This window comes from Siphateles boraxobius, unplaced genomic scaffold (assembly GCF_051911475.1).
Source record: "Siphateles boraxobius isolate OS27281-9 unplaced genomic scaffold, OSU_SipBor_1 130, whole genome shotgun sequence".
NCBI classification, from domain to species: Eukaryota; Metazoa; Chordata; class Actinopteri; order Cypriniformes; family Leuciscidae; genus Siphateles; species Siphateles boraxobius.
This window is the reverse complement of record NW_027508734.1, coordinates 12816440-12842852: the sequence shown is the minus strand read 5'-3', so window position 1 is coordinate 12842852 and position 26413 is coordinate 12816440. Positions and strand designations below refer to the sequence as shown.

Here is a 26413-nt window from a genome sequence, read left to right as displayed (position 1 = left end):
TTTACTTATTATGATTATTTTTATAGTGGCTTACACGACAGTGAACATACCTCAGTCAATTTATACAGTACAATGGGTTAGATGATAAGATAAAACATTATTTCCTGATGACGATACATTGTTTGATTTATCCAACCATTCTTTTTGTGTTCATTCGTTATTTGTCTCTGTCCACTCACCTAAATGCATAGTTATGGTCTCCACATTTTGCTGTGTTTACTAAGTGCAAAAGCCTTCTTGCCATTATTGTCAGACTAGCTATTCCCCTTAACAAATCTAATCTGCCACATCTGGGAAAGTCAACAGGCATAGGATACTTACATTGTTTGGTTTTTGAAAAAATGAGGTGATTGTTTTTTGTCTCTTCATTGCCTTTATGTGGCATTTATACAGTCGATTTTTTTCAGTTCAGAAAATCACCGACTCAGCTCAGTCATAGATTGTATATGATCACTATGGTTACCGGCCCGCCCCTACAGGCACGATTGAGGCAGCTACCAGCTCCTCATAGGACCCCGGCGACGTCACTCAGAAGTCGTAGCACACACCCAGAAGAGAGTGTAAACGTCGGTGGCATGATGGCATCGTGTGTTTATTGACAACAGAACAGCGTGTTGTGAGAACGTGGGTACAAACAAAGTAATGGTGACCGGTGTAGATTATTATTGTGTGTCAGTCCGCGTCTGCCCCGACCCGATTCTGAAGCAGCGGCGGGCCGGGACACTACTTTGGCTAATGTACTTGGCGAAAACACTGGTTAATCCTCTGTTTTACCGATTTTTGTCGCCTTTCGTAGGGATAGTGAGGGCGGGGGACGGATCGGGTCACTATGAATCTGGGGGGGTCATGTCCCCCCCGTCCCTAGTGCCATCTGCGCCCCTGAAATGATCCATCAAGTCACTTGATATTCTTTTTCCTTTGATTATTGTTTACTCTTTTGTGAAGTTTTTGTTGTATCACATCAGACCTTTGTATGTTTTTGATGTTTTCTTTTCTTTTTTCAAGTGATAGAAACATGTCTACGTTAGCAGATTTACTAATTCCCTGTTAAAATCCACTGCTATATTTAGTAAATACAATAAAGGAAAAATAGCAAAGAAATCAGTCCCAAGTATGAAAAAAATATGCTCTAAGCAAGCATTGAGTTCAGCCTTCAAAAAACGAACAAAAATAACTAACGGAAAAAAACACTGAGACTGGGAAAGTATAGTTCATTGTCCTTTAATAAGGCCATCAAGTCACAAGGGAGCCATCTTATTTTATTTTACACAAGGAACAGCAGAAAGGCAGCGGGCGAGGGTGTGTGTAAAATACATATGGCAGGAGGGAAGGGACACATTAGAAGGATAAACTTCAACAAATAAAATCATAATCATTCATCCTCATCACCATCACCACCACCCCCAAGACAACCACCATGTTGCCACATCATCATCAACATCATTACCATCGGTATCACAACTAATAAATGGTCTTCTTTCTTTTAAATACAGAGTTCTGTTGGAATTATTGCATTATATACGCACTTTAAAGAAAATGTAATTTTCTGTAACAGTATATCATGTGACGTGTAAGTGTATATTGTTCGTGTCTGCATGCATTTAGGGATTGTTTCTGTTGTGTAGAGCGCTCATCATAGTGTAACTGTGAAATTGAAGCTGTTGGACAAAAGCCGTCATAATCTACTACGTTGCATCTATATTGCATCACACATCTATTTCCATTGGCCAGCTTCAGAAAATCGTCAACATCGTTCAAACAAACGAAAAAAATTAGATTTTGAAATGGCACTATGCAAACCACAGGCAAGGTTACTGAATTATAGAATGACTTATTTTTGATTAGGGGATGATGACAGGCGATGACAAATACAAACTGAACACAGATCATTTTGAACTAATATTATTACAATGCAATTTTCTTTACATTTCTACACCATCTCTCAACAATACAGGCCTAACTGCAATTAGATGTCAGAGCCATTGTACATATGGATTTGCATTAGTATTTGAATATGAAACCAATTGCTTTATATAAATAGCATTTAATTTCCATAAACTCCAGAAAACTTCTGTATTGTTAACCTTGAATCATGCACTTTAATATAGTCTTATCTTACAATTGGCAGTTATGGGTTTTGAGACCAGCTTGGAAAAACTAAAAAAATATTTGGATAATTGTATTCACGTCAGCATTATGGCACGGACGATGATGTAATTTGACCATTGAAACAGCAGGTAGAAGTGACTAGTTGAGGATGTAGATATGCAACTGTGATGAATGCTGTGTGAAAAAGTGTTTGCCCTAAATGCATCTCTAGCTTTAGCTGGCGGGAAAAAACTCTGAAATTAAAGCACAGCTTAAAATTAAGACACCTAGTGACTCAACACCCCCCTTATATAAACTTTAATAGTCTGTGAACTAATCAACCCCCGGCATTTAACAACCAATCACAGGTCTCGGGTCAGTTTTTCTTGGCTAGTACGATTACGCCCACCAATACAGCTCCTAGGGCGATGACAGCTCCTCCAATCAGGAAAGGCTTCAAACTTTCTAAGGTTTCACAGCTACTTCCTGCAGACTCCGTCGCCCCCTGTTGGTTGGCGGCTCCATCTTCCGCGGGCTTCTCGGGTTCCGCGGGCTCAGCAGAGACGGGGTCTGGCTTGGGCGGTGGGGCTGCCTCCTTCTTCTCTGCTTTGGAGGCAGACTTCGGCGCTCCTTTAGCTTTTGCTTCCATGTGGGAGTGGGGTCAAGGAGTCAAGGAATCCGGCAGGTGTTCTTGGGCTTTCTTTTAGGAATACAATTATAAAGAAGAGGGAGAGAGAAATGTATACATTAACACTATAAAAAGAGCATGTGTGTGAAATAATAATCTTTTGTATCATTATAATTGTCTTTACTGTCACTTTTGATCAATTTAACACATTCTTGCTAAATAATAGTATTAATTTCTTACTGACCCCAAACTTTTAAATGATAGTGTACTGCAAGTAAAAAATCATATGCAGAGAAGTTAAAGGAGTAACAAAAAATAAAGGCCACATCCTGGAAAAATTCTAAAGAATAATTTCACATTAGTTTATGTGATGCACCAAAAATACCATAAAGGTCTTGTGTACTATATTTAAACTGGTCCGTCATTTTTATTAATGACACATGTGAGAACCAAAATTAATTCAACACCACAAATGTCTCACATGCTGATGCACCATTTTTTAATTTTTCTCATTTGTAAATGAAATGTAAGAGCTTTGCTGGTGAGGAATATAATTACTGTTTCTAATTGACAGTTTTTCATTTGGACTGCTTTTATAATTAGTTTTCATTTATTTATTTATTGGACTGAACTGTCATTATATGAAAAAAAAAACTGCTGAAGCGTCTTTTTATTATTTTTTAAAGACCCAACATGGGTTTGGAATGTAAATAAGGGTAAATAATAATGACAGAATTGTCATATTTTGGATTAACCATTCGTTTTATTTTTGTCGCCCAAACAGAATTATATCACATGAAACATTTGAATCTTTGACCTTGATATGGCAATGACATTATATGCAGTGCCCTACTGACTGAGTCTGTCAAATGCTTGTATTAGACAGCCAAAGGGCAGCATCCATTAGTCGTTGCCTCCTTAAAAAGCACGTGTCTTTAGTGTGTAAAAGCTCTTTTTATAGTATCTGAGACAAAAGTGACAAGTAGCATTAAACATCAGAATGACATTTAGTTAATCTGCAGTATGCAGAAATATCCCTGTGAATCTGCATGAGTCATACAAGGGAGGGGAGCAATGTACATTAAAAATAAATTAACGCTAAAAAGAGGTCTGAGACTGACTAAGCCATGCAGAGAATGCATAAAAGACGGACTGAAAAATGGGTTTATCGAGCATGTGATGGATGTGATATCTTATGCAGTTATGATGGCTGCACAGGCCACAGCAGCGCATCACATTCTCCCAGTTTTGATGGATATACATCTACTCAGAAACATCATGATGGATGGAGCTTACCTTCTTTACGATGCCTCTTGATCCTTGCTCACCTCTTCTTCTTTTCAAAGAAGGGTGGAGAGACGGAGGATGATAGACCAAGAGATACGCTCTGCAAGAAGGCCTGAGTCCGTCCTCAAGGAGAAATAGAATCAAAGGAAATGGAGAGATGGAGGACACAGCAGCAAGAGGAGGAGGAGGAGGAGGAGAGGCACTGGGATGTACCACTCCATCTGTGAAAACAGGGGTGCGTAGTGTAGGGTGTGTGTGCTTTCGTATGGCTTGAATTGGTATAATGGTTCTTGCATTGAAGTTTTAGTTAGTTATCCTTTATTTAACCAGGTGAAAACTCATTGAGACTAAAAATCTCTTTTACAAGAGAGACCTGGCCATGATGCAGCAAAAACACATAAAGGGCAAATTTCAATATATATAAAAACAAATAAAAACACATCAAATACACATACATATATATCACAAAGACCCTGTGCTGAAAAAATAATTAATACAATTTTATGAACAATTACACTCACCAATGTTTACCTGCTCCATATTCTTTAGAGCTGAAACAAACTGTCTATAATAAATAAAAGTAATCATTTTTAACAATTCCTGAAGAAGGTTCCAGGCAGAAGGTGCTGCAAACATAAAAGCTTTTTTGCCTAATTCTGTTTTGACACAGGGCACCAACAAGTGTAATACATCGTTTGAACGTAATCCATAATGGCCGTGATTTCTTTTTAAAATTAAACTCAAGTAGGTAGAAGCTAGTCCAAGAAGTACTTTGTAAATGAAACATAGCCCGTGAGTGTATACCTTCTTGCATAAAGAGAAGGCCATTTAGCTGTATAATAAAGGATACAATGATGTGTCCTATAACCACAAACAGTGAAAAAACGTAATGCACAATGATACACAACAGCCAGTTTCTTCAAACATTTAGCAGAAGCATTCATATATATCAAATTACCGTAGTCTAATATGGGAAGAAAAGTGGCCATCACCAGATATTTTCTTGCGCGGATGGATAAGCATGATTTTGATCTGTAAAGATAGCCAAGCTTTATCTTAAGCTTAGAAACCAGATTGCTAACATGATTTCTAAAACATAATTTAGAATCAATGATTATACCCAAATATTTATAACTGTTAACTAACTCAATTTCATTTCCTTCAAAAGTTAAAATACTTGCAGACGAAACTGGAAGTTGTTTTGAGTTTGTAAAAACCATTATTTTTGACTTGTACATTTAAGACAAGCTTAAACTGTTTTAAACGTTCCTGAACAATATTGAATGCAGACTGCAAAAGTTCAAAGGCTTGTGCAGTAGATGATGCAGTACAGTAAATAACAGTATCATCAGCATAAAAATTATACATAGAATTCGATAAATTTTCACAAAGTTTGTTTATATAAATTGAAAATAATATGAGACCTAATACTGAGCCTTGAGGAACCCCCTTGTAAATAGGCAAAAATGAAGACACAGAACCAGCTACCCGAACACTTTGGGTTCTACCTGACAAATAATTTGCAAACCAATCTACTGAATGCTTAGACAAGCCAATGTTCACTAGACTATTCACAAGAATGCAGTGATCAACCGTATCAAACGCCTTCGAAAGATCAATAAACAGCGCAGCACATATTTTCCTATTATCCAAAGCCCCAGCAATATCATTTATCACCTTTAATGTTGCAGATATGGTGCTATGTTGTTTCCTAAACCCTGATTGAAAAGGTGATAAGATATCATTTATGTTTAAAAATTCCTTTAGCTGCTCAGCAATCAGGCTCTCAAGTAGTTTAGCTGAAGTACACAGCTTCGAAATAGGCCTATAGTTTTATTTATTTTCATTCCCTTTTATTTATTTTATTTTATAAACACCATATATAGGTGCTAGTCTGAAGCAAAAACAGACAGTTATTATGCTGGGGCAATCATTCCCTTACAAAAACAGATGGCACCTTTTTGGGGAGTGCTAGAACAGGTTTCTGCAAACCAGGTTTCTCCAAATCTTCAGCTCACTTGCAGTGTAATGCCAGTCAAGAAGCATTACGTCAAATTCCAACACACCTCAAAGACTGTTTGGGACCTATTTATATAATTGAAGAGCAAGATAATACCATCATCTATCTATCTATCTATCTATCTATCTATCTATCTATCTATCTATCTATCTATCTATCTATCTATCTATCTATCTATCTATCTATCTATCTATCTATAGCCTAGCAGTGAAATGTTTAATAAATGTAGCCTTTTTATTGATTAATTGATTTGTCATTTTCTATTGGCACACCCTGCTGAATACAAAGGCTTCAGAAATTCAGGAAATGACGTCGTTTCAGTTCCACGCATGGCATAATACTGTTTCGGAGTCTCCTCTCCTCTGTATTCACCAAGCCCGTCCCAGCACAGTGTGCCTGTGGTTCCTAAGCAGCGGAAAATTGCAGCGTCGTACGTCAGTAGCGCAGCGCCTCTTACGACAACCAATGGATGACGTGAGATACGCTAGGAGCGCAAATGGAAAACGGGATGCGGCTTCAACATGCGCAACTGGAATTGAGAATCGCATCGACGGCGCTTATATGGAAAAAAGATCGTAGGGAAGATATATACAGCAATCAATCTGACTGGGACCTGCTGCGGACAGTGCGGGGTCTGGAATTACCACACGATTTTACTACGCGGAGAGGGAATGTCACGAGCAAGCATGGGGAATAAATGTTAGATTCGCGTGTAACGTTACGTGAATAGCTATTTTTGCGGAATATGGAGCGGCTTCTGAAGCGACGCGCGCTCGGAAAGGCGTGAAAATAGCAGTGACGTTACGGCGGAGTGTCAATGAAACTAAGGCGATCGATATAATTTAAAATCCGTTTATGGACCTCCGAAGCAACCCGAATTTATCACACCTCCACTCCTTCATGTGCATGTGAATGCAGACGGGACGCATTTACCGGACTGTTGCTGTTCTGGGACCTGTGGCTGGTTCAGAACTGTAATCTTGCTCGGTTCTGCGGTTCTGTGTGCGTGTATTTGCGGAGGATGGGAGATTTAAGAGAGTCCATGCAGAAGAAGGTCTCGGGAAGACGCGTTCATACATCAGGTGAGTCTCTGTACTGGCGACCCTTATGAAAATTTACCATGGTAACCGCAGTTTCCGCCTGAATACCATTGTTACTACAGTTAGTGCGCTATCGAAAAAACACAAAGGTTTTTTTGTGTAAATTGTACATTTATTGCGATTTTATTTTTGAAGTATACCTCTGAGTACATTCAATACCATTGTATTGCAATGTGTCTGTGATTTTTGTAATACAACATTGGAGCACAATAACCACAGGTTCCCACAGAAATCCTTTGGTATTACTGTTATTGCACGAACGAAAAAGTAACTTACCATGTTTTGCACATATAGCATGGTATTCTTTGAAGTAAGTTACTCTGAGTATGTGAATATGATAATCATTCTGTTTGATATTTCTCTTACAAAGGTGATATGTTATACCATTTGATGGCATATTGTGCTGCACTTGGTTTTGAGTCAAAAAAGAGTACATGGTATTATCATTTTTTATGCATGTAGCGTTACCGCGGTACTAACATGGTATTCTTGGAAGTACATGGTCATTGAAGCCTTAAATAGTGAATAAATATGTTACTTTTAACATAGCTTTTCCACCAGTGAAGTTTTTGCACAAAATGTATCATAGTATTCCTAAGGTTATTTGAACGTGGTAGGGCTACATAACTGTTACAAGGTTTTCTTTGAATATTGATGAATTGTTTGAATATAAATATGTATTGATGTTTGTAACTATGGTATTTTGAAATGACCTATGGAAACCATATTACATTTGTGTCATTTTAAGGTCATACCTTTTACAACCTGTAGGAATAACAGTGCGTTTTTGCATTGCTGCAGGCATGTGAGCACACCCATCATTTCTGGTTCATGCCCAAGTGCCTACAGTATACTGTGGTGTAGTAGAGTGTATTACTTAATTTCATTTCCGGTGTATGTCATACCATTCATTATGAAACTTGTTAAGAATATCTGAGCTTCTTTTATATATGACAGCAGTAATGCAGATCTTGTCTACAACACACACACATAGTGTGAAAGGACAGGAAAGTTAAGAACCAGAGGCTTTTAATTCTTAATGGAGAGGTTGTGGTTGCATCTTCAAGGCTGGATGATCATCAGTGGTTTGAAGGAGCCAGCAAATGCAAGAGGAAATTGCTGTTAATTACAAAGTGCTGCTTTTTGTATATGGACAAAGATCATTTTTGTTGATGTGTCTTTTAGCTGATTTAACCTTAAGTGGTTGAACATATTATGGACCGATATGGGATCCTTAGTGGCCGATGTCATCATCTAGTGTGCAGGGTGGCTGATGACCATTAATGAGAAGTGATAAATAAGTTGCAAATAAGAACTTAAAATATTTAAAAACAGACAATGAACACAATCCCCATTGATAACAACTGTTGGAGAAACTATGCAGAATGATTAATCTGCCGGGCTGGTACATGGTTCTATCAATAATTGTATGCTGCTAATGTGCATTTAAAGAATTGACTAATCAAATTTGACCTTACATTTTTAATACACGTTCTTGTTCTTATTGTGCTTCATTCTCAATTCATCTGTGTATAATTCCAAAATGAGAAAAATTAAGTTTTTCTTTGAATTTGTTTTCTTTGAAAACTCTCATTCAGGTCTGGCTCCATTCTGATATGAAACACCGAGTTTATACAATTAATACCCGTTGGATAAAATCAAATCTGGCCATATTGTTGTTTTGTTTGTTTGTTTGTTTGTTTTTGTTTCACTCAGACATAAATCACATTATGCAAGAAAATGGGTTGCTAAAATTATTTCATGTAGCCTACAAAAAGGCTTCATTTGACTTGGAAGTCTGCTAGACTGCATGAGATTGTTCAGATATGTTTGTTTTGAATCAGATAATCTTCACTTGGGCTGCACGATGAATTAACTCATTAACTACTTAATTTAATCGCAATCATCTGTGATTTCGCTGATTTAGCCTTGTTAATTTTTTTCCATTTGACATTTGCGTTGTCTTGCCTTGGTAACAAACCTCACAGGCATTCATGCTTAGGGTTGCCCGATGTTAAGAGTTAAAAACCCCAAATCAGAGCTTTTCTCCTAAATGGATATATTTCCAGCCCATTAAAGGGATAGTTAGCCAAAAAATGAGAATTTGCTGTTAATTTACTCACCCTCAGGCCATGTGGTAAAATAAACTCTGAGTATTAGTTGACATTATCTTGATTGTGTTTATGTGAAAGTGCAATAATTCTTATGAAATGCAAAAACAGATTTCTCAAAAGAACAATTGTGATTATTAATAATCACAATTATAATTTTTGAGCAAATAATCAGGACTAACAGTTTAACAATTATTGTGAAAACCCTATTTTCCATCATCCTCCTTGACTAACAAGTAAAACAATACTATTCTCCATTCAGATGCTGAACGTCTTGTGTGATATGTTGAGGTGTAGTTGGGGGTCTTGGATTCGCCTGGAGGCTTCACTTGGCCTTTTAAAGCAGTGTCTAATGGAGTCTAATGTAATACTCAACATTGGACTTATGACTGTCTAGTCCAGCCTCTCACAAGGATGTCATTTGTGGGATTATGTTCATGTAGAGTAATTGTTATTTTGCCCTGAGTCTTTCTTTTCTCACAGTGATGCAATAGATAGAGTTGAGAAATGATTGCAGATTGCAGTACACTTCCTATCTGATGTGTCCATACAGTGGTTTGCAGAAATAGTGATTGAGGCAATACAGTGCCTTAATGCATTTGTTTTATTTTCTTTACCGATATCTGTAGTTCGAGAGTTTTCCGATGCTTGTTGTGAGGGCCAAATGAGCTCACTTATATAGTGAAATATTATAAGACAGTCAACTAGTGTGTAGAGGGGTTGGAAATTGTCCAAATCATGTTTTTATTTAAATCTAGTGGTTTGCACATGTTTCTGTGATGGGTAAGTTTAGGGGTAGGGGTTGATTTAGGCCATTGAAAATATCATTAATCTGATTTAAAATCAACTTGATACAAACGTGTGTCTGTATGTGTGTGTGTGTGTGTGTGTGTGTGTGTGTGTGTGTGTGTGTGTGTGTGTGTGTGTGTGTGTGTGTGTGTGTGTGTGTGTGTGTGTGTGTGTGTGTGTGTGTGTAATATATATATATATATATATATATATATATATATTGATATATTGATATAAATAGGCTATCTATATATCAGTGTATACATTTATAATGGATTGCTAAATGAGCGAGAGCAACTAATGTACATAAAAGAATATTAAATTGTTAAAAACTAGGCTATTTATCTTTAAATTCTTTAAACTCAAGTAGAATGAATTTATGCGTAAAAACGTTAGATGCAGCCATCTACATGTGAATGGTTTATGAACAATTGATTGTTTTTTTTGACATGATTGTTTTGTCATGTCAGTGTCTGATCTTAAGTTTAACTGTTTAAAAACTTTTCCAGATTTGGATTAATGTATTTTTGCCTTTACACTTTGCAGTCAAAAAGATTTGCATTAATGTATTTTTGCCTTTACACTTTGCAGTCAAAAAAATTTGTTTTCTGATAAAACATGGATCGCACAGAATAAGATGTGTACATGATATCCAGTCTCTGCTACAGAGAAATGGCGAATGTTCAGCAAAATACAGCTCTCTGCAACAACAACAGGCACATTGTCCCCTCAACATCCTGCAATCCGTCACAAAAAAAGAAAGAACATCAAGAGATTGTATGTAGCCTAAAGAAATATAGCGTCTGTATTGTTTAAAATTGCATTAGTTTCTCTAATACATTATTGAGCAATGCATAGATCTTCAGGGCGCTCATCATAAAGCTCAGATAACTTTAATCGCAGATCTTCCTTTTCTTTATTTATGGCACTGCAAAACATGTGCCTTTTAAAATTCGCAGAACCATGCAAAAGTTGTCTGATAAAGATCTATCTGAATAAAAGCAACTAGGTTTATTAAAATGATTGATTGCATCCTATATTCCATTCAGTGGTTGACTGACCGATATGGGTAATTTTAATGTGGGTCATTGTTTGAATAATAACAGGTTTAATAATCAGTCTGTTTCAACACGTGGTTCCTGTTCGGGCAAATCTGTGTTTTATGTTAAACAAATTCACTCTGGGAGTTAATCATAACCTCACATTGATTATAATGGGCTCAGATTATTTCAGATTCCCATCAGCGCTGAGTCTTCTATCTCTGGTCAGGCTTTTCAGTCTTGAGTTATTAAGTGATTCATTTATGAATCAGTCCATTGATTGACGTTTTCTTTGGTTCTATCGTCATCATGCATGTGTGAAAGTGCGTTCATGATCGATTCAGCTTCTAATAATAGTAGCAAAAAATGTCTTGCAGTGAGCAGAACAAGAGACCATGCATTTTTGCATTCTATCTGCAAAAATTGTTTGTAATTTTTTGTTTATACACGTGTCAGACAGACATCACCGATTATTGTGCATCTTGCTGTTTTTCTTATCTTGCATAATGTGTCATTTTTATGACACTGTATTGAAGATTAATTTGTGCCACCTGCGTTTCTGCAAGTTTCTGCAGCATAATGTTACCAAAAAAATTGGCCCAGAAGCAATTGCTACTTTAATGAATTAGTATGTGACCCTTTAGAATAAATATTGGGTACAGTTCAATTTTGTGTGCATCATTTGCTATCATAAAATGTTATGACATTTATTCTGTTATATGCTAAAAATCATCTCCCTGTGAACTGCTACCAGACCAAAAAAAAAAAAGAGGTAAAATATTTTCTCTTCACTTCAGGCTGCTTTAATTTATGACTCATTGGTATGAGGTGTTATGGATGTACAATCTCATAATACAGGCATTAGCATATCATTCATATTAATAAGGCCACTGAATGAGGCATGTACTTCTACAAGCATTTTACAAGCCATTATTTTGCTACCTAATGCAATGCCATTCAGACGTTTTCAAGTGTGCCTCAAGTACTTTTCAGGGCCTCTGTAAGTGGGCGTCCTGACATCCCACCAATACCTCACTAAAGCTTTATTAGGACTGCATGACATTGAAGTCATCTGAAACACCATCTTACAACAGGATGGTTGTTTGAAATATGTGTCATCTGGCTGAACAAACTAGTCATGAGATTTTCTATTCATAAGTGAAGTTAAACCACAGCAGCAGTAGATGATTCGGGACGTTAGCATGGTCATGGCTGAGGCAAATGTTTTTAGAGGCGTAGCAGTCTGAAGGTATACTGACAAGCCTCAAGACTTGTGCTTTTGTTACAAAGTTATTCACTGTTGCCAATTTACATACTCACTAGAGCACAGCAGTGGCCGCCCTTTTTTTATTGCTTTGCTTCTAGATGTTTCCTGTTTTTTTTTCTCCATAGGAATTTCTAACCCAGGCTAGCTCCGAGATTAATCATAATGTTACAAGCTTTCATTTGAAGCACAAGTATTCAAGCTGGATCATGTTTGAAAACCAGAAGAAAGACAAAGCTACAACACATGAGAAAAGGTGATTATACACGGGGCAACTTTTTGAGCAATGTTGACGTCAACGGGCAACCAGTTGAGCAACAGGGCCCACGTCCAATCTAAAGAAACCAGATAGAACTTTGTTGCCCATTCTGGAAAGTGCCCAAGCAACAATGCTCAAAAAAGTTGCCCTGTGTATCATCACCGTGGGTATGTGCACTTAAATGAGGTAATCATCCCATGAAGCAATTAATGACGTACTAATTTAAATCAAAATCACACTACAAGATAGTCATACTATACTATACTATGCCACATCACACTATACTATACTATGCCACATCACACTATACTATACTATACTATACTATACTATACTATACTATACTATACTATACTATACTATACTAAACTTTTACTTATAAACATTGATAAGCATTAAAAAAAAAATATATATATATACTATAACAACTTTTTATCTTGTTACATGTTTAAAAAATCATTTTAACTATCATATAACTTATAATAGTTAATAAAAACATTTAGAAAAATATATAGCCTACATTCTTTTATTATTAAAAGTGTTTTTTAATAAATCTTATATATTAAGAATGTTTAATTATAGAAAATACTTTTATATTTTATAGCATTTTATAAAAAAAAATATTTAAATGGTTAAATTAATGTATAAAGATAAATTTTTTTAATAATGTATCATTTTAACATCTTGTTTGGTGTAGTTACAGCCAATACAAGATTATACACACACACACACACACACACACACACACACACACACACACACACAGTATATGTATGTATGTATATACATACTGTGTGTGTGTATGTTTATTTATATATATATATACCCCTTATTTATTTTGTTATCTATGTAATACATACTGTCTATCATTGCTTACCAACCTCAACAAAGATCACATTTAGTCTGTCTTGAAAGATTTATACATTATTGTTAAAAATCAGTTTCTCTATGCCTAATGCAGATGTTTGGAGATGTTTATCACGCCCCATTTGCTGCACCCCCAAATTGAGATGATGTGCTGGTTGTCCCAAGTTTAAGTATTATTAAGTATTCATAATTTTATGTGACGTGCTTATGTCAGGAGACATTGAAAAAAAAAAACAGCCAAAGACGTTTGCAGGGTAGTGCAGACAGAACGCGTCCCGTGTGAATGTCTCCAGAGCGCACAGAGGCAAATGTTCAATCCTACAGCAAGTACAGTATTGATACAAGGATACAGCATGAACACAGCTGACTGTATTCTGCTCTGTGGTGTCTTTCTATTCTCCCTGCTACACGCTCAACACTTTTTTCCCCTGTCATGCCCTATTTATTTTTCAACACGCTATGTTCCACCCCTACTCATTCCTCAGCATGCCAATACATAATCCCTCTTTTCCATTATGAAGTCAACATTTAATTTGATGCATTTCAGGGCCAAACACTAAATGTGTTTCCACTTTATAACCATTTTCCCTTACTTTTACCTTCAAATCATCTATTGTTTTTTTTATTTTTTTGTCCAGCGTTTGAATAATTTCAAGACCAGAAATAAGACCAGATTCGACCACATGTAAATTTCTTCCTCACCCGCCTCTTAGTTCTAATAGTGTTTTGCATGCAGTCTTTCTCATTATAAATCACATGGACTTTCATTTACAGTTAATCACAAACACAGTGATTTTGTTCTTCATAACTTTTGGCTTCTACGATAAACTTCTGATGGCACATTTTCCAGAGTCGGGATAGTTGTTTTAACAGATGTTTACTGTTTTATGTCTTTGATTTGAGTTGTTGATCCCACTTACATAATTCTTCTTGCCTATAGCCTTAGTAATCCTGAAGACATTGATTAGCATGTTCAGGTGTGTTTGATTAGGGTTGTAACTAAATTCTGCAGGACAGCGTCTCTCTAGGACCGAACTTACCTACCCCTGGTTTAAATGTTTATATTTCAACAGCGAACTGGAGTACAAACATAAATATTTTCCATAAATATTTTTACAAGCCATGAAACTTTTTGGAAAAACAAGCAGTCATGACACCAAAATGTTAGAGATAAGACCGCTTTCTCATCACTTGATAAACTTAAGATTGAGCCACTGTAGTCACTTGGACTATTTTAACGATGTCTTTAATAACTTTTCGAGGCCGGCAACTATCCCTTTAAGGACACAGACGGCAGCAGGTTTATTAGGCTGCTGTCACTTTAAGACCTGCATACTGTTAACATATGCGTTTTCTTTCTCAAATGTTTATGTTCACTTAAGACACAGGCTAACTGACTATGTTTATGAGGATACTCGCCAATACGGGCTTTTCAAACGCATGATGACGTGAAAGAGCTCAGTTCAGTATTGGTGCGCTGTCTGAGATGCAGATTTCTGGGTGTATGGACTGTGTGCTCGCACTTTAATGTGAACGCGTTAAGGTTACTTTTTGATTTATTGTATCAACCAGATTTAAATCATCAGGATTCATCCGTACTTGACTAATTTTCCTTCCTTTTCATTTCTCCAGTGAACTGTCCTTGTGTTTTCACCATAGCTGCAGTCCTCTTTCTCTGTCTTTTCTCCTTTTCATCTCGCTCATCCATACTCTGAGTTTAGCTTCTACTGCTCTCATCCTTTTTTTAGATTGAGGACCATGTGCTACACACACCCACTCTCCCCTGCCTCTCATCTCTTGCTCCAGATTCTTCCTTCCCTCCTTCTCTCTCTACCTCCTTCACTCACCCTTGCTCTCTCTTGCCTTCTGTCTTTTTTCCTCCTAAATTTCACGCTAGTCCTCTTTTTCCCTGCATCCTCATCATGTTTCACTTTCCCTGCCGCCCACTCGATCCTTTCAACATCTTCCAGCTCCACCTGCAGTGTGCGTGTGTCCTTGTGTTTGCTGGATTCATGTCCGCTACGAATGAGTGTGTATGCCGGAGTAAGTGTGAGCACGCTGTCTTTTTCTTTTTTCATGTTTTCTACTCTGATTTTGGGGTGAAATTTTCCAAATTGATTTAAAATTGTAAAACGTGTTGCCCTTTATGCTGACAGTCAAAGTCTGGCTTTGGAAAAGAAAGTTTCTGCATATTCTAAAAGACTTCCCAGCCTTGAGCGTTAATGGGCACTATAGCAACCGCGTAGTCCTTGTGGTTTAAGATTTTTCTTTTTATTGCCTGTCTTAAGAAAATGTCTCGCTTTACACTAAGTAATGATAAGAGCCATTTGTCTTTAGAAGACCCATTAAAATGGAAGGATGAACAGATTGTATTATATTTTAAATTGAAGCAAGAAATCGTGGCGGGACTTACCAAAGGTCCACATTTTTTAGTAGCCTTTATTTTATGTCACAGTCTGACAAAATGAAGTTTAACCCCTACCCCTTAACTTGGATTTGTTAGTCTCTGGCAGGTGGTATTAAGGGGAGGGACATTTAATGTTCTAGAGAGCATGTGATTGGACCAAAAGAATAAGGAGATACAGTATTAATACATCAATACTGTATTTTCGTCATATTTTACTGCAATAGAAAAACTGTAAATTTGAAACGCATATACACAGCTCACCAAGGCGCCATTTAATCAAGAATATAATTAAAAAAACAGTAATATTCTGAAATATAACATATGATATATTTTAAAATGTAATTTATTGATTGCAAAGCTGAATTTTCTTTGTCATTATTCCTGTCTTCAGTGACACATGATCACTAAAAAGAAACATTTCTTATTATCAATGTTGATAACAGTTGTGCTGCCTAATATTGTGGTGAAAACCATAGTGCTTTTCTCAGAACTCTTTTAATTAAAAGTGAAAACATTTCAGTAAATATTTAAAATAGAAATTCCTTTCCTTTTACTTTTATTTAATGCATCCTTGCTGAATAAAAGCATTAATTTCTTTTAAAATAAACACATTACTACTGAAACACTGCTTGCAGATTAATTCATTTAAATATGTAACAAATGCAATTGATTATAATAAATAAACACATGATTGTTGCATGATAGCTTTTTTGACTATAATGGGAGTGTTTTTTGTTTTTATTTATTGTATAAATAGTCTTAAGAGTCATTCACACCAAGGATCATAGCTATAACGATAGACACAGTCCTATAAATGGTTCTAAATATAAAATAATAGCAGAGTCCACGCCACAACTATAACGATAACAACACCGAGAAACAATATCGTTGGAATCACTTTCATAATGATTCTTTCCAGCGGATGAACGTTTGACATTGACAGCCAGTAAGAATCCAACCTATTAAGAGCTCGAGCATTTAGCAGATGACAGAAATGCAGCGTGTGCGCAGACTTTCGTAGCAGGATACAAGATCTCTGTTGCCCCATGGGTTTATTCTTACCTTCCTGAGGATGTGAGCAGGATGTTTGTATGATTAGAATGAATGTCACTTTGTATTTACTTTAAGTTAACAAGTGTTTTAGCCGTTTGTTGTGTCCTCCAGACTGGCTTCATATTTGTGTTTGGTTTAAGGGATGTGTCTCCATGGATAGATGGATGGTAGGAAAGAGAGAAATGGAGAGACGAAGGTGTGAAGAGAAATAGGAAGATTGATGAACAGCTAACAGTGTGATATGATAGACTGTGTTTTTGTACAGCTGCTGTGAAAACCATTTGCAATCTGTCGCTTTATCAGGCTGGTCTGTTGGGAAGGAGAATGATTAATTAGTATCTTAAGATTACTCTTTTAAAGGTAAAGTGTAATTTTTGATATTAAAAAGTCCACCATTCGTGTTGATTTTCCAAAAGAGAGCTTTCGAATTATTGCTATATTTGTTTAAGGGGTTTGTCATGTCAACTTCTGGCTCAAACTATTTGTTTAAACAAATGATGACAAAACTCATTGGTAAACCTGTTTAAAAAGGATCATTATCAGGGGTCAAAGCATCACAATTACTATTGTAGAATAGGGTTGGGGATTTTAACAAACTTGAATGGTCCATTAAAATGGAAGTAAATGTTGACTTCATGTTGACTTTAACCTCTACTCCACACCACCAACAAAATAGCACAATTTTTTTGTGGAAGTGCTTTGCCAGGGCGTATTCCTTTACCCCGATCCATAAAAAGATTACAAAACACATGGCCGTCACATCCTGTTTTATCATCAGCCATCTAGTTTTGTCTCCACAACACAGTCAAACAAGGACATCATCATCTGTTTACTCTGAAAGTACCTGTTGATCGATTAAATGCTTTGAGTGAGATTTGTGTAAATAGAGCAATTTTGCCACACAATGAAAGTTTGCTGGTCAGAGCGTTTAGTGTCTGGACTGGAATTGGTATCCATGGCAACCATCAGTAGCCCTCACTCTGTTTGTTATCGTCTTGTAGTTAATGGAAAAGGTTTGAGAAAGAAAGCCATAAAGGTAGGGTAGGCAATTTGTTTTATAAACGGCTTTTGTTGAAACTGGTTGAAACACTCTTCACATCCTGATGGCAATCAAAAATAGAAGAGGTCTAAATGTTAAAACATGTACATATATCTTCTGTGGAAGTCTCAGGACCAAAAAATATTTTTCCAATCATTCGGTCCGAATGCAATGTTTTGACATCCTACCTGCCTGTCAACATATGTATTTCCAAACTTCTGCGCACCTCACACATCACACGTCATCAGCGGGTTGTAGACCGAACCAAAACAATGAGCTTATGCTGCGTTCACGCCGTAATTTAGAGACTGACAACTGTGATGTTCTACTCGGAGCGGTTCACATCCTCAGACTCGGATTTATGCATTTCTATGTCAACACTATCAACGGCGAAATTAATAGGCTATACATTAGGGCTGCACAATTAATCGCACAGAAACCGAACGCAGTAAAGGCTGTGATTATTTTATGCGCAGCTTGTCATTGCAGTGCGGCTGATCGGTAGTAAATGCTGCTCCAACTGAACACCAGAGGGCGCTCTCACGCAGACACTGCAAATATGCCCCGCCGCAGAAATAATAAATACGTAGACGCCCTATTGGCCGCTTTGGAATGTTGCTACGATACGTCAACGTGTCCCCCATTTTGCTGAGGGCAAGACTGCGCTATAAACAAATGCAAGTAAACGAGTGAGCTGCGGTTTTCCTGGATAAAAACAATAATAACGTAAAAATAATTCATCAACCGATTTCAGTGGTTTGTACGTGGTGTACGTTACTATTACTAATTATATAATGACCAAATACAACCTGAAAAAAAATTTCAGTCTTGTTTGTGAAAGGTAATTCCCCCGAGACCTTTTTTCAATTGTGTGGCGATTTGTAGAGCCCCAAGCAGCTCAGTTCCCGTAATTTTCTCAATTCCCGTAATGAGAGGTATGGGAAAGTTGCCCTCCGCAATATGGCGGCGCCGTTGACGTACGCTCCAGCGGCCAATAGGGCGTCTATGTATTTATTATGTCTATGATGAAACCGTCATTCCAGGAAATCCCTATCGCTGTTGCTGAATAAACAGGAGATTGAAGTGCTTTGATTGATTAAACATGACCGATAAACAACTGCCTTATTCTGTGTAAGAAGCCACATCTTCTCACAGAAGGATGCTCAACTATGAAGGGAGTTTGGAGTAAAAGCATGTTATTAAATGTTGTCTTTTGTTGGACAAGAGGTTATTGAAGGTGCTCTAAGCGATGTCACGCGTTTTTTAGGCCAAAACATTTTTTGTCACATACAGCAAACATCTCCTCACTATCCGCTAGCTGTCTGTCCCCTGAACACACTGTAAAAAAACACGGTCTCTGCAGACACCCCAGGCTCCACAAACGACAACTAAAACAAACTGGGTTACCCCGCACCACGAAACATAACAAACTGTTCCAGCCAATAACCGACAAGAAGGATTAGCCTCCGTTTTGTTTGACAATACTTTTAAACGTCAACAAGAAGTGACGTCACCCGACATCGCTTAGAAAGCTGTTTGACGCGTGTTGCTTTTTCAAATGCACATTATAAGTGATTCAAATTTACAGTGCTTTCAGATGGAGTAGCATTTACAGAGCCGTACATCAATAGCTATGTTTACATGGACACCTTTTGGTTCAATCGGAATGAAATGAATCCGAACACTGTTTACTTGAAAGATAATCGAGTTGATGTGCGCTTTTATATGTCACAAGCTTCAAATCGGAATTGATTTTTTGACATGCGCACACTGCACGAATATACTGCCGCTGTTCGCGCATAACTATTCTCCTCTATTGGTTCTTTATTTGTTTTAAACAGCAAACCTAATATTTATCCATCTCTGGTCATGATTTGGAGACAATGAGCATGTTAACAGTGTTTTCCCGTGCTGCTTATATTTATCACGCAGTAAAACCCCGCGCCCAATACCAGTCTTCTGTGGATGAGTCTGAAACAAGGACTGGTGGGACGTTGTCCTGCTCCACTTCACAGACGCTAAACAAACTAAACAAAATAATGTCATTTACTAGAGGTTGACAAAATGGTTGACTCACTCATATATCAGTTGTTTTATTACTGGATGAATCAGCGTTTTTGAACAAATCTTTTGAATGAATGATTCAATGATAAATCACCTGGTGGCGTGAAGATATAATCTATGTTTCACTATTTGAAGTGCCAAGTTACTTTCAAAAAGTGATTAGCTCTATTTTGATCGCTACTGTAGACACCAGTGTTTATATCCAAGCTATTCAAAAAACTGTTTGTTTCATTGCTACACATGACAACTGCTCTCTCTCTCTCTGGGTCAGCGGCAGCACCAGCGCAGATCCAACGTTAAAGCTCCCGTCGGCAACATTTTTTTGATCATATTCAGTGAAATCGACACTATAATCCGACAGAACAACATAAATAAAGTGATTTTAGAAAAAAGACCGAGCTTCTAACTCCACCTGGAGCGTGTTATTTGTTTTGGAAAAATCCACCCGTCCCGGATCATCGGGTCCAATTAGCGCAGGGGGGTGTGAGATCTGACTGTCAATCACAGGTCGTGCACACGCCACCCCTCGCGCACGTTACAATCACATGCACACGCCTGAAGTTCGCGCAGCAAGGAAGAGTGATGGCGGAAAATATTCCAATTCCTCGGTTAACCTCAAGAGCTAGGAGGTCAAAAACAACACAGGAAAAGAGAACACCTGCTGAAAATAAAGAAGTAAAGAAAGAAAGTGCGTAAATAAACCAGGATCAACATCGGATCGGCATTAGAAAGGTGGAGAGATTTACGTGATTTAATTGGGTTCAAGCTGGATGCAGAGCTTGCAACATTTCTTCTCGACAGGTAATTGTGCTTTATCAACCAGTTACTTTATTTCTTAGTGTTATGTTAGTAATCTAAGTATGGTTGCGACTAATGTGTTGGTATGGATAGCTAACGTTAGCACCTGTTGGGCAGGTTCGTTTGTTTGCACTGAAATCCGTGTGAATGTAACGTTAGGTGGATAAACATGTCCAGATGAAGCGATAAAGTTCGGCTTCTGGGAAGAATCAATGCTACTCTATCTTTCTTACGAGAGTAAGAACAGTAGTAAAGCTACTGTTATTGTATGTGATATCTTACTAGCTCTGATATATAAGCAGTAGAAAAATGTACAATGACCATGTCTGCCACATACAGCAATAATAGCGTTTCAGACAGACGATGGTGTTTATTTACGTTTAATTGGTGGGTAATCCATTTCGTAACAATCTACTCCAAAATGACAAAACAACAATAACAAAATACTTAATGGTGTTGATGGATGCTGATGAGACGGGCGCGTTCACAGAAAATCTGGTGCACTGGCACTGACGAGGACGAAGCCACGAACTCGGTGGGAGGGTATTCGTTGATAGTGGGGGAGGGGCATGAGAGTTGTAAACATTCAAAATTTTTCCAATCAATTCAAAAAGTCCACTCAATCTGCAGGCTTGCCGACTGGAGCTTTAAATGTTGCGGTGTAATTTTATCAAAGGTTTAATAGACAGGCGAATCGTTGTCATTTAGGATTGAGATTGCGTGGGTGTTTGAATCAAGATTGTGATCTTTTCACAATTAATCGTGCAACTCTGATATATAATTTGGATTGTCTTTATCTGATTAACCAAATAATCGAGGAAATAATAAACAGATTAATCAATTAACAAAGTATTTGTTATTTGCAACCCTTACCCTAAACTTAAGCACTAAGCAACCACACACACCATTGCAAGCAACAGTATTGCAATGCACTGACCCCAAAGTACATCCTAGCAACAGCATAACAATGCCCTGGCAACCACCTAAACATCAATTTTTGGTTTATTTGCAACTTGGAAAAATATTGTTGAACAATCCACTCAAAAGTAAAAACTGTACAAAATAAATAAATAAATTTGGTACGCAAGTATGCTTAAGATACCATGCTTAAACTCTCATTCTCATTCATGCATTAACTCTCATTACAGTTACCAAATATTGGTTTCTTTTTCTGTTAACATTCACTTGGGTTACTTCCTCTTTGAATTTTTTTCCTCTTTAATAATCTCCACTCTCTTTCTCTTTTAATTATACACAATTATAAAAATAGTTCACTCAAAAATGAACTACATTATAATACTTGAAGGGTTTCATATATTGATGGTGAGGGAGAGTAAATAGCAAAATTTTATTTTATGAAATTTCTCTTAAGTCACTGACTGATTACAGGAATATTGTCCTTTCTGCAAGGATGAGCATTTTATTACAACATTTTCTTCCAGTTATCTCTGTAAAGCTGCTTTGAAACAATCTGTATTGTAAAAAGCGCTATATAAATACAGGTGATTTGACTTGACTTCTGTTTTGAAAGTAACGCAAAGCTGAAGACAGCAACAGCAGTAGTGTGTGCATGTGTTCTGTTTTCTTTTACTTTGGCCTTGTGTTACTCTCTCGTCTTTAACGCAGAAATGAAGAAGTGGGTAATAATAAGTCTTTCTGTGCGTGTGTCAGGCGGTCTGTAACTGGAGTGTGTTTGTGTGTTTCAGGGCAGTGATGCCGGGCATGGTACTGTTTCGGCGACGCTGGTCAGTCGGCAGTGATGACTTGGTGCTGCCGGCTTTCTTCCTGTTCATACTGCACTGCATATGGTGAGTCTATGTTTGTCTGCACAGCTTGTTCTTCCAGATTTGTGCATAAATGAAACGATCAACCCAGTATGAAAATTAGCTCTTATAACCAGACCTGATGTCAGTAGAAGTATTAAGAGGTGAATTTAAAGGTTTTTTGAGTTTTATGATTTTATGAGTTTTATTATAATGTAACTTATTTATTTGACGTACACCAAAATTTTAAGTAATGTTAAGCTTTCAAAATAGTACTTTTTACTAAATAAAATTGTAAAGTAAATAGAAAATGAATTCTAATAAAAAATTAAATGTATGAATTTTGGTTTTAAATTACAATTGTTTTGTTAATTTAATTTAGTTTTAATGTTAGATTTAACTATCCCCTGCATTTCCCTCACTCGAGGTTAACCCCTGTTTGAGAAACCCTATAAAATATCAAAAAAATGATTGCTTGTTAAGATGTCTGTTGGACAGATGAAATGTTGAACAGTTTGACTTGTTCGTAAATCAATCCTTACGTAAATTGTTGCCTAACTTTAAAATTTAAAATTGTAATATTACATGGGAGAAGAAGTGGTTTTACAAATTGTTTACACACAAATCAGTTCTGCTCGTTCTTTATGAAATTGGTCCACTTCATGGAATTGCATCAACAACACACAAACAGACGGATTTCAAGTTTTTCAGGATTAAATATTATGGATAGCCCTATTTATTTAAGCCCTGACTTGAGTCATTTTAATTGTTGGTATTGACCAAAATAAGTTGGAATTGATATTGACAGTACTGTTTATTTCACACACATTTCGTGCACTGTTAATGAATAATAACGATAAACGCTGGGCTGGGTAAAGAATATTGATTTCTCAATTTTAATCAATTCTAATTTCAACTGATATTGATTCTTCCTTGAAGGAACTAAATTTAGTTTTAGTTTAAAAAAAATAGAAATATAAAATTGTTTAGCATGTCCAACATGTTCAGCTTTATTTCAAAAATCACTTTAAAGAGATATTCACCCAAAGAAAATTGTATTTGTTAACCAAAAAGTTGATGGGCCCCATTGACTTCCATAGTATTTTTTTTTTCATACTATGGAAGTCAATGTTTGGTTACCGACATTCTTCAAAATGTCATCTTCAGCAGAAGAAAGAAATTCATACAGGTTTGGAACAACTTAAGGGTGAATAAATGATGACAGAATTTTAATTATTGAGTGAACTATCCCTTTAATGCACATGCTGTCATAAATATCGCATTACTGAGGTGTGTGGAATCATTTGTATGTTTATGTGATGTTGTGACTGTGCTCTTTCGGCAGGCTTGTGGTTCTGTCCTTTGTTCTCTTTGGGCTGCCGTACAGTTCAGAGCAGTCATGCTCGGTCACACTAGTGGATCACGGTCGTGGATACCTTGGCATCCTGGTCAGCTGTCTGATCTGTGAGAGCGCCATCATGTGGCTGAGCATGAGAGGCAGCATTCTGTACACACAACCCAGAGAGGCAGTGCAGTACGTGCTCTATATACGGCTGGGTAAGACTCTTGCACACTTGCACTAAGACTGCATAAAGAATACCACAAAAAAACGTCCATTAGTTCTCTCAGTACGTTGGATCTCAAATGTCAGCTCTGTTGAAGTCAGCATGAAATGGAAAGTTGCGATAATCTTTTCTTTCCTATTGTGACTTATATCCAAGTGAAACAGCTTCTCAAACTAGAAAAAATGTAGGGCAGGACTTGATTTTGTTCATGGGGAATTGATTGGATGGTTGTGGTTTGCTATTGGTCAATCTCATGTTAGTGACAGGTTGTCCCGCCCTCACGCCAGTAAACACATCATCAGAGAAGAGAAGAGATGTCGTTGCAAGCGGGAGGGAATTAAAGGCACATGAAATGAAAAAATAAATAAATGATGTGCACAGATAAATCGTTAATAATGCAAGAATTATCAATTTGTCATTCTGAGTTCAACATTCATTGCTTCTGAAGCAAATGCTATTCCAAATTTTAAGGCAGCATATATCCTTTGTGGAGAAAGCAATCCCAGAATGCATTGCAATGAGCTCAGGGTTAAAATCCTGTTTTATACTGTAACTCTGGACATTTGCGCCTTTTCTGACACAAAAATGGTTTATCTGTAAATGATTAGAGATTTGAAAATTATGAGGAATAATAATTGTCATATATAATAATAATAATAATAATTTAAGGCCTAATAATTAGGCTAATAATTAGGCCTTAAATCAAAACTTGGCATTCATTGCTCCTTCTCTCTGCAGCCATCCTGCTGGTGGAGCTGGTGTACGCGGTGGTGGGCATCGTCTGGTTGGTGCAGTACTACCGGCCCTGCTCCGACATCACCGCCAAGAACCTCGCCCTGGGTAAGACATGAATAAAAACAATGTAAGGGTGTGAAATATATTTTGACATTATGAGTAATTTTATATTATTTTAATATTATAATATAGTTAGATTTTCAGTCAATGAAATTAAACCTTTGTTTATTTTTGAATGCGTGGTAATGCCTATTTTGTATTTTTGGATAATCCAGTAAATTTAAAGGTACACCCTGTAACTATAGTGGTTAAAAACAAAACTGCATGCATTTTGCAGAAGAACATTGTGTTGGTTGTGCTTCTGCTCTGCGTGGCTGAGCGGATGAATATGGTTCATTCTCATAACTTAAAAGAGAGATTATCCTACTGCTCATAAAACATTCACTACTTACTATTATTAGATGGAAAGGATCTCAAGCTGACAAGCTGAAGATGTTACTGTAGCTACACCCGTTAATAGACATGGCACTTCCTTGAAAATAATTTCCAGCACAGCGGTATAATGACCCTTCACAATAACTAATGCTTTACAATGAACTCTGTTAGAGAGCTACATATGGCAATTTATCTGTTCAATAAAATATCTCTGTCGCTTTTGAAACATTTCAAATCTCTCAGTTCTCGCATTCTCCGAAAAGCTAAGCCAATCAATCAATCAATCAATCAACATTTATTTATACAGCCCTTTACAACACTCAAGGTGAACCAAAGTGCTTTCCAAAAACAACAACAACAATACAAAGCAAAATATAAAAATAAAATATATAATCAAGATGTATAATAATGTTGATTCTTTTTTTGTTACGAGCTTTCTCGTTCTCTTTTTGCCAGCAGACTCTCCTCTGTTCGGCGTTTGTTTAAAACGAGTGATTCCCCGAAGGTTCGAGATTTAGCGTGATCCATGTCAACCTTTCTCACTCGTTGTGACAACTAACCCATTCCACTCACACACCATAAACATTTCAAAGTAGCTGGAGCAACTTTTCTCTATTTACGGATATGAAGAGACACGCACGGGCGAGTGACATATGTATGCAATTTCCCGCAAAAACCATCATTCCCATCCTGACATATATAGACACTTATAATAGGCTTACCATAGTGAATCGGGGTAAGACAAAAACACCCTTTTGAAGAAGAATCGATGATGTATTATTTTAATTTTGCTAATTTAGAACAAAAAGTGTTACATAGTCTACCTTTAAATTCTTGAAAAATAAAAGTTGTTCTCTCTTTTTACTTGGATGGTTACAAAAGATAAGATTATTCATAAAAAATGTGTTATACGTCTGGGACCAGCCATGTTTGAAGCCGTTTTAAATTCTGTATTAATGTTTCAAATTGCATCATCGATCAACAACAGTAAACAACATCTTGACTGGGACAACAACTGCTCTACATTTTCATATTACCCGTACAGTCAGTCTTATATATAAATCTAGTACAGCAGACCTGTGCACTAATAGATATAAAGTA

At 36.9% G+C, this 26413-nt stretch overlaps 1 protein-coding gene and 1 long non-coding RNA gene across 4 annotated transcripts in view; one reads left to right on the top strand and one right to left on the bottom strand.

The window, feature by feature from the left end:
• Positions 1-1205: 1205 nt before the first annotated feature.
• LOC143737034 (uncharacterized) lies at positions 1206-4177 on the bottom strand. Its single transcript, XR_013203610.1, has 2 exons — positions 4013-4177; positions 1206-2788 (listed from the first exon to the last, which is right to left on the bottom strand). It is a non-coding gene; the product is annotated as an uncharacterized LOC143737034 (long non-coding RNA).
• A 2210-nt stretch (positions 4178-6387) lies between these two features.
• Positions 6388-26413, top strand: part of dagla (diacylglycerol lipase, alpha) — a 47187-nt gene continuing 27161 nt past the window's right edge. For 2 of the 3 annotated variants that reach the window (XM_077227993.1, XM_077227995.1), the window contains exons 1-4: positions 6388-7105; positions 22521-22622; positions 23923-24134; positions 24881-24982. In XM_077227993.1, coding sequence (XP_077084108.1) covers positions 22528-22622; positions 23923-24134; positions 24881-24982 — 409 coding nt within the window. In that variant the 5' untranslated portion in view covers positions 6388-7105; positions 22521-22527. The remainder of the gene's footprint in view (positions 7106-22520; positions 22623-23922; positions 24135-24880; positions 24983-26413) is intronic. The other variant, XM_077227994.1, reaches the window with a different exon arrangement.